Source organism: Narcine bancroftii, chromosome 10 (assembly GCF_036971445.1).
Source record: "Narcine bancroftii isolate sNarBan1 chromosome 10, sNarBan1.hap1, whole genome shotgun sequence".
Taxonomy (NCBI): domain Eukaryota; kingdom Metazoa; phylum Chordata; class Chondrichthyes; order Torpediniformes; family Narcinidae; genus Narcine; species Narcine bancroftii.
In genome coordinates, this window is record NC_091478.1 from 95526954 (window position 1) to 95539838 (window position 12885).

Below are 12885 nucleotides of genomic sequence, written 5' to 3' on the forward strand. Positions count from 1 at the left end.
TCAGTGAACCGGTGTGGACTCGAAAGGCAAACATGGCCTGTTTCCGCTCCGTAAATGGTTATATGGTAACTGAATAGATTATTGAGAACAGGGAGGTAGACTTTAGTCAGGCATTAGACAAATTCCTGCATGATTGGCTGGTCCAGGAGGTGAAGGCATGTAGGATTCAAAGCAAGCTGGCTAATTGGCTCCACAATTGGCTTTGTGAAAAGAATCAGAAGGTTGCTGTGGAAGGACGTGAAGCAGCCAGGATTGGTGCAAGGATCCTTGTTGCTTGTGCTTTTAGTTTTTAACGAGTCTGAATGTCAGAGGTATTGGTAATAAATTTGCGGATAACAAAGTTGATGGTGGTGTGAACAGTGAGAAAGATTGTTTATGGCCACAGCAGACGACAGATGAAAAGTTGGGTGGAGTGCGGGCAGATAGAATGTAATCCTGACAAATGTGAGATGAGGCATTTTGGGAAATGAAATAGGGACAGGAAATGCCCAACAAATGGTAGCACACTAAGGAATGGTGATGAAGAGGACCTTGGGCTCAAGTGGATAGTTCCCTAAAAGTGACAACACAAATGGTGAAGAAGGGATCTAGCATGTTTGCCTTCATTGAATATAACAAAAATCTCTTCTACCCTTTATTACTTTTTCCATCTCGTGGTATATTATTGTAATTTATACTATTGTAGTTTGTGTGTCTTGTACCTGTGTGGCTGCAGCATGTAAGGATTTTGGTGCATCTGTCCATGGTACTTGCATAAATGACAATACTCGTAGATACAAGCATTTAAACAGGCATGGCCTCAAATGACACAGACCTAATGTAGGCAGCTTGGATTAATGTTGATGGATTAGTTGAACAAAAGGATGTACTGCCGCCTTCATGTTCCTATTCAGTGATGGCTGGTGAATTTTGTTCAATGCCGCACTGTATTACCAGGTATTGGGTCCTAGATTTTGTCTGAGTTGGTGGAGATCAGGGAGAACTGCTCCCTGAATGGCCTTCTATCCAGAGCACTGCCTCTCCTGGGTAAGCTTATCAGGGGTGTCTGCCAGTCTACCTTGTTGCCCACCTTGGAGATCTGCCATGTTGGCTAGATGCCCACTGAAAAGAGTGGGTCACTGCCATTACCAGTGATTGTGGGGTATCTGAATGGTGGGCTATTAATTACGATTCATTCCATTCTGCAGTGTCCTTTAGGTCTGGTGATTCTGCTAGTATCCTTTTTCTGTATTCCGCTGTGGCCAACTCAAAGTACGGAGCTTCAGAGATATCAGTTGGTATGGAGCAAAGGTAACATTTTTTTTTGTTTGAGGTGCATTCAGGAGTCTAATAACAGCAGGAAAGAAACTGTTCTTTAATTTTGTGGTGTGTGTCTCGCACTTGTGAATCTCCTTTCCAATAGGAGGAAGAAGAGGTGAGTGTGTCCAAGGTAGGATGTGTCAGATAATAGGTTGGCTGCTTTTCCAAGGCAGCAGGAGTTGTAGATGGAGTTAATGGAGAGTTTGAACATTTTCTATTTCTAATCCTAGGTTCTCAACCTGCAGCAGCAAACTCTTTCTTCTTTCACAGATCATGAGTTTTCCAACATTTCCTGGCTTTTACTAACACTTTATTTCTGAGCCATTGACCTTTGAAGAATATTGTGACTAGAAATTGTTTGTTCCTCCTAGGCAGCAGTTTAATGCCAGCTGCAAGTCATCTTGTGTACAAGTTATCTCTTTGTGTTACTAATGCTTGCTTTTATAAGGTTACTTCCAAAGAATTTTCCCTCCAATTAAGTGTCAACAGGTTTCTGGAAGTGAATTATTGCAGAAAAATAAGGCAAAAAAATTGCACTTGGGTAGAATATTAGTGATGATGCTGGCACAGTGACCCTGCTAACGGCCAAGAACTGATCTAGACCAATCTCATTATCAGCACTTGGTGTGTGGCCATCTACACCGGCTTGCTAAATGTTGTAGGAATCTCTGCCTCCACCACCTTAGGCAGTTTGTTCCATCCATGCTCTGGGTGAGAAATGTTTTCCTCCAATAGCCTCTAAGTCTACTATTTTGGGAAAGGTATCAACTATTTAAACCACTCATAATTTTGTTTATCTTGTCAGCTTCTCTTTCACTCCAAGAAAAACAAACCCAGCTCATCCGGTCTCTCTTCATAACTGAAATACTCCATCCCATGTAGCATTCAGTTTCAGTGAACAGAAAAGCTGGAAGGACTCAGCAAGTCAGGCAGTACCAAAAAAGAGAGATGGTCAGTCAATGCTTTGGAACAGTACACTTCATTGAGACTGAAGTGGGAAGGGGAGATATCAGGCGTAGAAGGAGGAAGGGAGGGCGGGGGCCAAGAAGATGGGAGAGGTGGTAGAATGAGTAGAAAGGTTAGAGAGAAAAGTAAGTAGTCCACGAAGCCAAGCCAAAGAAAGAAAAGAAGTAGAAAGGTAAAGAAGAGATGATAACAGCAGAAATGGGTAGGGTTACCTGAAATTGCTGAATGATAGAACATGCTCAAAAGGCAGGAATGGCCTACTCTTTCTAATTCTCGTGTCTCCAACTGCCTGAATGATGCAGCAATGAAGTGCTCTTGTAATGTAGGAAATGCAGTAGGTCAACTTGAGCAAAACAAACTCACCCAGACAAGCAATATGATAATTATCAGGTGATATGTTTTTGTGGTGTTGATGGATTCATATTGCTCGGAACACCAAGGTAAACACTGCCATAGGTATTTTACATTTACCTGGTGGCAACTCGTCACCTGGCATCATATCTTATTCAACCACAGCACCTCTGACAAGACTAGTGTGACATAATGCTGCTGGTGAACCTGCAAAGCTTGGCCATCTCAATTAACCCTGCATCTGACAAGTGATTTTTACTGTCAAGGCAGTGCAAAACCGCAAATAAAATCTAGCAACCTGATGGTAGCTTGACACCATTAATTGGAGGCCATGCTTCAGGTTGGCAGTTAAAGGGTTCTGGGTTGTCCTGAGATTGTGAAAAGACCCAGGGCTGTAGAAGCGTAGTCATTGTTGTATTATTGGAAGTGTTGCAGCTACTTTGTACTCTGTATGAACCTATAAATAGCTATGTGATCATAAAATTCAGATGATTTATTTTGGGGTTGTTCATTCATTTCCAGAATATCAACATATTTTCAAAAGTCACACTTAAGACTGTAGGTGGATGCTTTGAGGACCTGTATTGCGCTACCCTATGAAACATTAGGTTCTGTTTTAAGAACGAGACTTAGGAGTAACCTGCATCGAGCCTCAAACTGCTCTGCCATTGTAAATCATGGCAACATATTGCTTTTCCTTCATAATATTTATTATCTCCTCTCTTTTTCTCCCAACCACTTTATAGGGCAGTGGGCAAGCCCAATGTGCTTAGATCTCCCATAAAATACAGCTCCTTTATCTGAAGTATTAACCTAATGAACCTTGCCTCAACCATCTCCAATACAAGTTTTAGTTTTGAACTAGAAGTTGCATATATGTACCACCTTTTCCATTCTGTGATGTCTGAAGATGTGGCAACAAACAATATGAGATATTGGGCAAAAATAGGAAGTTTTCAGGATTTCTTAAGGGAGGGGAGTGAAGATGGAGAGGGCTATTGAGGTTGCAGATGACTGCTGGAGGTGGAGCATTGTAAGGGTGGGGTGGGGAAGAGACTGAAATTGAATGCATACAGCTGTTTTAAATTATTGTTCCCCTGTAGCTGATGACAGAGGTAGGGAGGGGGACAAGGCCAAGAGGGGATTGGGAAAACAAGGAAAAGAATTCCAGAATTGAGATGTTGCTGGATATGAAGTCGTGTTGTTCCCCAAGCAATGATTGAAAAAAGGTGCAAGTCACCTTGCAGACGTTCAGCTGATTCTACCTGACTGTAAGTTGAAATGCAAAAACAGTTGAAGCACGCCTTGTAATTTGCAAATAACCAGAGCTGACGTATGGCTTTTTTTAAATGAAAAAATTGTCAATGGGACAGATTTTTTCTGATCGCAGTAGACCTTGTATAATTTCCAAAATGTAGTGGTTTGGTATTCAGTCTAGATTTTTTGAGCTGTCCTAGGAATTTTTTTTAAGTGAGAATTGATTCTGAGAACTTTATTTGCATAGATGGCTACTCAAAGATGTGATCAAATTAACTTTTTAGAGGGAACTTTTTATTGTCTCAAACCGATGTTGTGTAATAATTGTTGCCTAACGGTGCTCTCATGACTCTTGTTCGCACCGTTTATCCTTCCCCCACTGTTGAATAAGTTCAAGTTTATGATCACATGTACCAATGCAGTAAGAAAGTTTGTTTTGCAAGCAGTCCAATTGGACATCCTATGCATAGCACAAGAAATAAAACAGATTGCTGAAGTTCAGAATTATAGGGAGACCTCAGTTAGAACAGAGCTAAGGCAGCAATCTTTTACTAGAGTGAAGTTCATTCGGGATCTTCTAATGGTGGGGGGGAAAGAAAACTTCCTTGAATCTGGTGGTGCATGAATCTTCCTGAGAGAAGGATGAAGAGAGTGTGACTGAGGTGGGATGAGATTTTATATGTTGGCTGCATTTCCCAGGTGACTTGGCCTCTCTTCATAGGCTAAACCCCTCCTCTCTGGAATCAACCTTGTGCACCACCACCACCACCAAAGCCAGTAGTATATCCTTTCTTGGGAAGACCAGATCTACACCCCACCACCTCTTTCCCAATACTGATGCTGCACGACTCATTAAGTTCCCTCAGCAGATTTTTTTGCTCCAGATTCCAGCATCCCTTGAGTCTCAAAACTCCTCTGGATGTTACAGTTAATTTTGTTTTACTGCATTCATGCACATGCACATGCACCTTTCACTATTTAGAATCTGTATTGCTGCCTGGTGTGAGAACCTTGACTAACTCTATAAAGCTGGCTCTCAGTCTGAATTGGAAGTAGTGATCCATACCTGTAAGAATTGGCTGGTGAGTTGCTGAACTATATAAGAACATTACAGCATAGAAATGGGATCTTCAGCCCATCTATCCCATGCTGAACTATTTTTCCAATGTCTCATTGACCGCACCCAGATCATAGCTCTCCATACCCCTACCATCCATGTACCTATCTAAATTCCTCTTAATTGAACCCTCAACCACCACTTCTGCTGGGAACTTTTCCACACTTTCACCATTCTGAGTGTTTCCCCCACAAGTTCCCCTTAAACATTTCACCTTTCACCCTTAACCCATGTCCTCTCATTCTTCTCGCCTAACTTCAGTAGAAAAAGCCTGCTTACATTTATCTGTACCCCTCTCCATTTTGTATCTGTGGAAGTCCTTGGGGTTCTCCTTCACCTTGTCTGCTAGACCCAGCGTATGCCTTTGAGCTTTCCTGATTTGCTTCTTTAGTGTTTTCTTGCATTTCTTATACTCCTCAAGTACATAATTCTTGCTATATACATCTTAACTAGGACTTCAATATTTTTTTAACCGAGGTTCCTTATACCTGTTGGTCTTAACTCTAAATCTGACAGGAATATACAAACTCTCTACTCTCAACATTTCATTTTTGAAGGCCTTCTACTTACCAAGCATATTTTCTGACAACTATCTGCTCTCTCTATACAAATTTGCTCCTCCATTTCCTGCTGACTGTTGTGTTGTCTATAATATAATCCCATTAACCTGGTCATCATTTTTCATTTTGCAGTTCCATCCATATAGCCTCAATAGACAACCACTCCAGTCTGTCCTATCTGAGTACTGCTGTGACATTTTCCCTGACTAACAGCACCATCCATCCCCCTTTATCCCTTCCTCTTCATCATGTAAAACAGTGGTACCCTAGAACAGTGAGCTGCCAGTCCTGCCCATCCTGCTACCAAGTCTCACTAATGGCCACAATGTCATTATTCCACCTGCTAATCTATACTCTAAGCTCATCTGCCTTTCTTACAATATTCCTTGCATTGAATTAAAAACGTTATTCCCACAATTCTGTCTTTCTCTGCAGGTTTAACAACCTCTTTTTACAACCATTCCACTATCTGCTCTGGTTCTGCATCCCCCTACAACTCTAATTTAAACCCAGCCAACTTATTGGTCCTCCTCCAGTTCAGATGCAAACTGTTCCACTGTTCAGGTCCCATCTTCCCTGGAAGAGAGACCAGTGATCCAAAAATTTGAAGCCCTTTCACCTGCACCATACCATTATCCACATATTAAGCTGTATTATCCTTCTACTTCTAGCCTCACTCACACATGGCATGGGTATCAATCTTGAGGTCATAGTCCTGGAGATCCTTTCTTTTAACTTAGCACCTTGCTCCCTGAACTCACTTCAGTAGGGACTTGCACCCTATGCAAGATTTAGTCACTGCTCTGTACTCTTAAATAGGGTATGGTAAATCGGTTGTAATTATTTCAAATTCCTTGGCTTTGCAACTACTTTGGAGCACTAAATGGTGACATTTGTCTATCCAGTTCTGTATCTGACAACAGGATCCAATTTGACTAATGCCCTCAGGGTACTCACGAGTTAACCCCAGCTCCTCCCAAACTCATGGCTTCCAATACCTAAAGGAGAGAGGAGAAATAAATAAGATCTCTGCTTTACTTGAATATCATCCTGACATAAACACAGGAACTGTACTTTAAAACAACCCAGTAGATCAGACAGCTTGTGGGAAGAGAAGTGCTACAATTCAATGACTTGGATCACTGCAGTAAACTCCTGTTTCACCTTTCCTTCTAACACTGAGAATGCGATCGTTAAACTGCAGCAGTGCAAAATGGCAGCTTACCACCATCTTCTCCAGGGAGGCTAAGTAATAAATGCTAGCCTTGCCATTAATACCTGCGCACAAAAAAAGAAAACATTTGCCAAGAGTTTCTGTGTTAGTAAATGACAGTGAAGGTTATTGAACTGCATCTCCAGGGAGGAGGAGAAGAATGATACTGACATAAATATTCAAATTCTGGCAGCAAGATGAGGGGAGAGATTATGAGAACATTTGAGAGAATAGGAGGAATAGACTGGAACTTGGGAGATTACATTTGGAGCAGATGATCTAGGGGGAATAGCATAAAAGTAATGTGGTGGATGTTTGGGGACCACTTGTGTGACCTTCTGGAATTTTTGTCCCTCTGAGGCAGGGAAAAGATGGTTGGACAAGCGAACAATGGGTGACATGGGTGAGGCAGCTAGTTAAGGGGAAGAAGGAAGCATACATCAGATTTAGGAAGCAAAAGTCAAGAAGGGCTCATGAGAATTGTATTGTAACCAGGAAGGAACTTAAGAAAGGACCAAAGAAATAGAAAGGTTCAAGAAGGCCTTGGCAAGTAGGCAAATGCCCAAGGTATTCTATGCATATGTTGAGAATAGATGGACGACTAGAGTGAAGGTTGGGCTGCTTAAGGCTAAAGGAGGGAATGTGTACTTGGATTCAGAGGAGGTAGGAGAAGTTCTAAATGAATACTTTGCTTTAGTGCTCAGCAGAGAGAGAAACCTTGGTAAATGTGAGGTGGTCAGTATAGAACCGGCTTGTGTGCTGGAGCATGTTGAGGTTAAGAAAGAGGAAGAGTTGGATCTTCTTAAAAGCATTCAGTTTGATAAATCTCAGGCCAGATGATGTTTCCCCCAGGTTACTACAGAAAGCGAGGGAAGAGATTTCTGGGGTTTGATCATGATCTTTGCATCCTCATTGTCCACAGGAGAGGTGCAGGAGAATTGGAGAAAGGCAAATGTAGTTCCCTTGCTTAAAAAAAAGGTAATAGGGAGTAAACTGGGGATTATCAACCAGTGAGACTTGTTCCCAGTGGTGGGCAAATTATTGGATAAGATTCTTGGGGTCAGGATTTACAAGTGCTTAGAGAAGCATAGTCCTATCAGTGATAGTCAGCTTGGCTTTGTTCAAGGTAGGTCATGGTGAGGGGAGGAAAGTTTAGGTGAGAAGTTGGGGCAAGATTTTACACAGAATATTGGGTGCTGGAATGCATTGCCAAGGGTGATGGAGGAGGCTGATACAATAAGGACATTTAAAAGACTCTTAGTCATGTGGATGCAAGAAAAATAGAGGGTTATTTGTGTGAGATGGGGAAGGTTGAGATTGTTGAGAAATTTATAGAGGTTGACATAACATTGTGGGTTGAAGTGGCAGTTCTGTAAAGTTGTATATTCGATATTCTTCTGAATTTAAGAGTACTAAACCCAGGCAACTTAACGTCAATGGACACAAGCTCTATTTCAGGAATCAATCTAGTGAACCTGATCACATTCCTTTTGTTTGCAAGTATGCAATTCTTGGATGTGGTCTTATCTGGGCCCAATATACTTGGAGAGGACATCTTTATTTTGTACTCAAATCGTCTTGCAGTAAAGACTAATGTACTGTTTGCCTCTGAATTGTTTGCAGTACATGCACAATAACTTTCATTGATGTGCAAAGACACCAAATTTCATCTGAAAATTAATATCTTTCCATAACAAGCCATGAAAGAAACACTCCAGTCTACCCAATCCTTATGGCTAGAAGGCTGAGTGTCCAAAGCCTGGTCTTGGATGGTGCTGGCGGAGGGGAAAGTTTGAAACTGAATTCCTTTGTAGTTCTTTAATAAAAATGTGGGCTTGATGCAATGAAGAACCAGAAGTCTTCATCTGTCGCAGAGCTGTATTCTGCCTGTGGTCTGTCTGATGAGGGATTCATCGGCTGATGTCTCTTGGTCAATGAGTGCCATGAGCATGCAGGATAGAAACAGGTTCTTGTCCCACTACATCTTCACTGACTATTATACCTGTAAACTAATTTATTTACCTACATTTTGTTTGTTGCCTTCTATGTCTTGGCATTTCAGATGTTGTCTAGATGCTGGTTAAATATTGTGAGTGTCTGCCTCCATCACCTCACAGGGAGCATATTCCAGACCAACCACCCCTTGTGCAGAGGACAAAATGCCCTTCAGATCTCATTTGCGGGGAATGTCCAAGACAAGAGGGCATTGTCTTGGCAACAAATTTTGTGACTTGTTCATGACAAATTCTGATTCTGGAACAAAGAATTTTACTATTGACTCTGATCTTACTCTCCCTTTAGTTACGATAGCGATTAGGTCCATCACAGCCTCTGCTCCATGGAAATGACACTTGATGTCATTATTTGTGTATACCAATATAGATTTTTGAAGTAACAGAGAGGGGAGGTGAGGGAAGTGTAGTGATTTCATGCATGTGGACTTCCAAAAGGTATTTGATGAAATGCTACATAATAGGCTTGACATCAAGATTCAAGGATCTGCAAAAGCACGAATAGAAAATTGGTTACGTAACAAGGAGTAATTAGAGCGAAAGCTTGTAAAGTGTAGTGTGGAGTTCCCAGGAGCTGCTGCATGAGAACTGCTTTTACTTGTGTGCAAGGCATGATTTTGAAATGTGCAGGTTTCATGAATTGGAGGGGTGATGATGATGGACTTGACAGGTACAGAGATGCTGGTGGAATGGGGGTAGATGAAAGATGGCATTTAAGTCTGAGCAATTTGAAGTGTTACACTCTGGGAGGAAGAATGAGTTGTGGGGAAAATGTATTACCAGGAAGTTAAGTAACAGACTAGAGAAGCTGGGATTTTAATTCTTGGAACATAAGGTTGTGAGGTGATCTGATGGAGAAATTTCAAATACTGAATGAGTGATGAACCAGGGGCAGATAATAAGTGAAGCAAAAGTGACAAGAGAGCAAATTTGTACACATTGAGTCGTCAGGATCCGAATTGTCTTGCCCGTGTGTTAGGAAGAGTATCAGTTTCGGTGGGTACACAGGTGAGTCTGGACACAAATGTTCCAATATCACGCAACTTTAATTAACACGTGGGAGACAAACAGGGGAGAATGTAAGATGGTGCTCAACTACTATATCACTTAAGCCACGATATGGACATTCATCTTGGAGCTAGCTTGGACTCTGACAATAGTGAAGCTATACTCAACACATTCGTGCACTTGAGTACACACACTACAAACAGGGACTCCTACTCGTGTCTGGTTCCCTGCAAGTACTGATCTTATCACAGTGCTGCAGCTCAGCTCAGCTTCAGTGAAGTGCACACCTTACCCACGACGCTTCCAGTGATGCTCACTGTAGCGACTTGGCGTGAAGTGATGTCCAGGCCTGGACCACGAAGCAGAGAGAGAATGTGGTATGAGTTGATGTTCTATACAGTGCAAGTCTGTGCTTCTAGCCAATAATGACCCTAGATGATTTAAATGAGCCAGTGGCAAGGTGTGCACTAATGGGTGGCAGGAGTCCAACCTTGATTGACAGGTGATGAGACTTCCGAATAAGTTTGAGACAGAAGGACGTGTGACTACCCACAATACACACATTCCAGACAGGCAGGGAGGCCACGTTTCCTCCACATACAACACCATGATGGTACTGGAAACAGATGCAACATTCAAAAGTAGCTGGAGAAGCAGGAACAAGGAGAGAATTGGCAGAGGGGTGAAACTAGCAAGGTGGCTGCTCTGGTCTGCATCTGAGTAGAGGGATGGGTAAGAATGACCTCGTGTGCTGTCTGGAGATTATGCAATATGAGCAGGTGAATGAGCCCCAAGAAGAGAGCACCTGGAACCCCTCCCCCCACTCAAAAAAATGCAGCATCCATTTCAGAGGGAGAATGGAGAAAATCCCTCAGCCCCTTTGCCTGTTATTTAATAACTGACTCACTTGGTGGAGATAAAAGTCCCTGAATTACATGGTGGGTGAGCCTTTTCCTACCCATTGCCAGTGTGTGCTGCATTCTCTCCCTCTTCCATTCAAATGGATTGGGCATAATTTGGAAATTTATCCCCCACACCCACCAAGAGATGTTGAGTTGACGTCTAAATAAATGTTCAGGGGTGGAGTTTAATTCTCTTGCAGGATGTGTATTGTTTGGATTGATTTCTCTTTCTTTATTTCAGGAAATGACCTAGAGGCCTTAGCAAAACGTTAGTGCTTTCCTGCTTCAGCTGGCCACCGAGTACATAATAAATCCGGACACACCACTTGTTTCAGCTGTCAAGCCCACACTACCTCAGCAAGAATAGAATAAAACGCTAACACATCTGAAGGAAAGGAGGAGGAGGCAGCCTTTGCGATCTGCAGGAGTTACAGACAGGGCCCTGGATAGTTTGTTTCAGTGTTAAGAATGAAAGTCTCCATCCAAGTGAGTGACGTTTGACCGGCTGGATCTGTCAAAAATTCTTTGAAGAACTTGAACGATACACGGGACAGAAGCAATGTGGACTGCTCTGAGTGATTATCCAAGCATTGAATAGCTAATATTTTAAATGTAACTTTCGCTGTTGATCAGTGTCTTAGACCATTTTGTAGTTCGATTCTTTTTTTTAGTGTTGGCTTTGATTCTGCTTCTGTGTTGGAGGAAGCAAGAATATTCATCAAACTTCCAACGATTCAGTTCAAAGGAGACAAACAGCCCAGCACCAGTCCAGCTGGTTCACTGATGCCCTTTCGCCTGGGTGATCTCTCTTTTTTCGCAGTGAAATGGCACTGACTCTTCCAATTGGTCACTCTCGCTGGTTTTTTCCATAGTTATTGGGATAATGTGAAGTGCTTTTAGACTCTTCCAAGCATTGTAGGATAATTCTCTAAATCGTGGGAGCTGCTGATGAGTTTGCAGGTAAAACACAGAGCGTCTGGGCAAGTTTTGAAAGGCTCTTCTAGTTACTGTCTCTCCTTAAGCAACTGGCTGCAGCGGGGCTGCACCGATCGTACAAGACCAGTGCAGTTGTCACACTCCATAGCTGCCTACTGCGCTGACGTGTGGGAATTTTGTATGTCGTTGTGGAAATGCTTGCCTTCAGTTGTACTCTGGAAATAAAATCATGCACTTGAGACTTTACTATTTGGCAGGACTTTCTGTGTTCAAAGTTGTTTGAGTCGTTTGCCTGGAAGAAAAGAACTACCTTGGTCAGACTTTTACACAGGAAAGGACAAGGCTCTAGAGGCTTCTCTGTCACCTATGTATTGTTGCAGTGCCCAGGAAAATAAGATGGACTACAAGCGACGGTTTCTGCTTGGCGGGTCCAAGCAGAAAGTGCAGCAACACCAGTATCCAATGCCTGATCTAGGCAGGACCCTGAGTGCTCCCCTATCATCCCCTGCTGCAGCACCTTCGCTGCCACCCGCAGCTTCTGCCAACTGCCTCCGCTCCATGTCCCCCACCACTCAGATAGCTGACATCCAGCAAGGCATCTCTAAATACTTGGATGCGCTGAATGTCTTCTGTCGAGCCAGCACACTCCTCACTGACCTCTTCAGCAGCGTTTTTCGAAATTCGCATTATTCTAAAGCAGCTATGCAGCTGAAAGACGTGCAGGTACATGTCATGGAGGCAGCAAGCAGATTGACGTCTGCAATAAAGCCAGAGATTGCGAAAATGTTGATGGAACTGAGTGCAGGCACAGCAAACTTCAAAGATCAGAATGACTTCACTCTTCAGGATATTGAGGTAAGGGGGCTAGGAGGGGATTTACTCTAATTGCATCTTGTGCCCTTGGTATAAACAGTAATAAAAATCATGTCCAGTTTCTGTATAAGATCCCATTGTCAATCGTGTAATAAACAAATTATTTTGGTTGTTTAAATATTGACACAGGAAGATTCTTTTTTGCAATAATTGACATACTTTGCATGGACTTGAGAATACAGTCACTAGTTTCTCATCTGAGAAGACACAGTTGCACTCTTACAGTAATATGCAGGGTAGGTCAGCTATTTATGCTCCAGTTCCTGAATTGGGACTTATCTGCAGCCGCTTGCCTCTGGCTCTAGTCAGCAACCATTGACATCTTAATTAGTTTTTTTATATATATATATATATATGTGTGTGTGTGTGTGTGTATATTTATATATATATA

At 42.4% G+C, this 12885-nt stretch overlaps 1 protein-coding gene across 4 annotated transcripts in view; it reads left to right on the forward strand.

Annotated features, from left to right (window-relative positions):
* garre1 (granule associated Rac and RHOG effector 1) overlaps window positions 1-12885 on the forward strand; it is a 151969-nt gene that overhangs the window by 58904 nt on the left and 80180 nt on the right. For all 4 annotated transcript variants that reach the window (XM_069902018.1, XM_069902017.1, XM_069902020.1 and 1 more), the window contains one exon: window positions 10927-12476. In XM_069902018.1, coding sequence (XP_069758119.1) covers window positions 11988-12476 — 489 coding nt within the window. In that variant the 5' untranslated portion in view covers window positions 10927-11987. The remainder of the gene's footprint in view (window positions 1-10926; window positions 12477-12885) is intronic.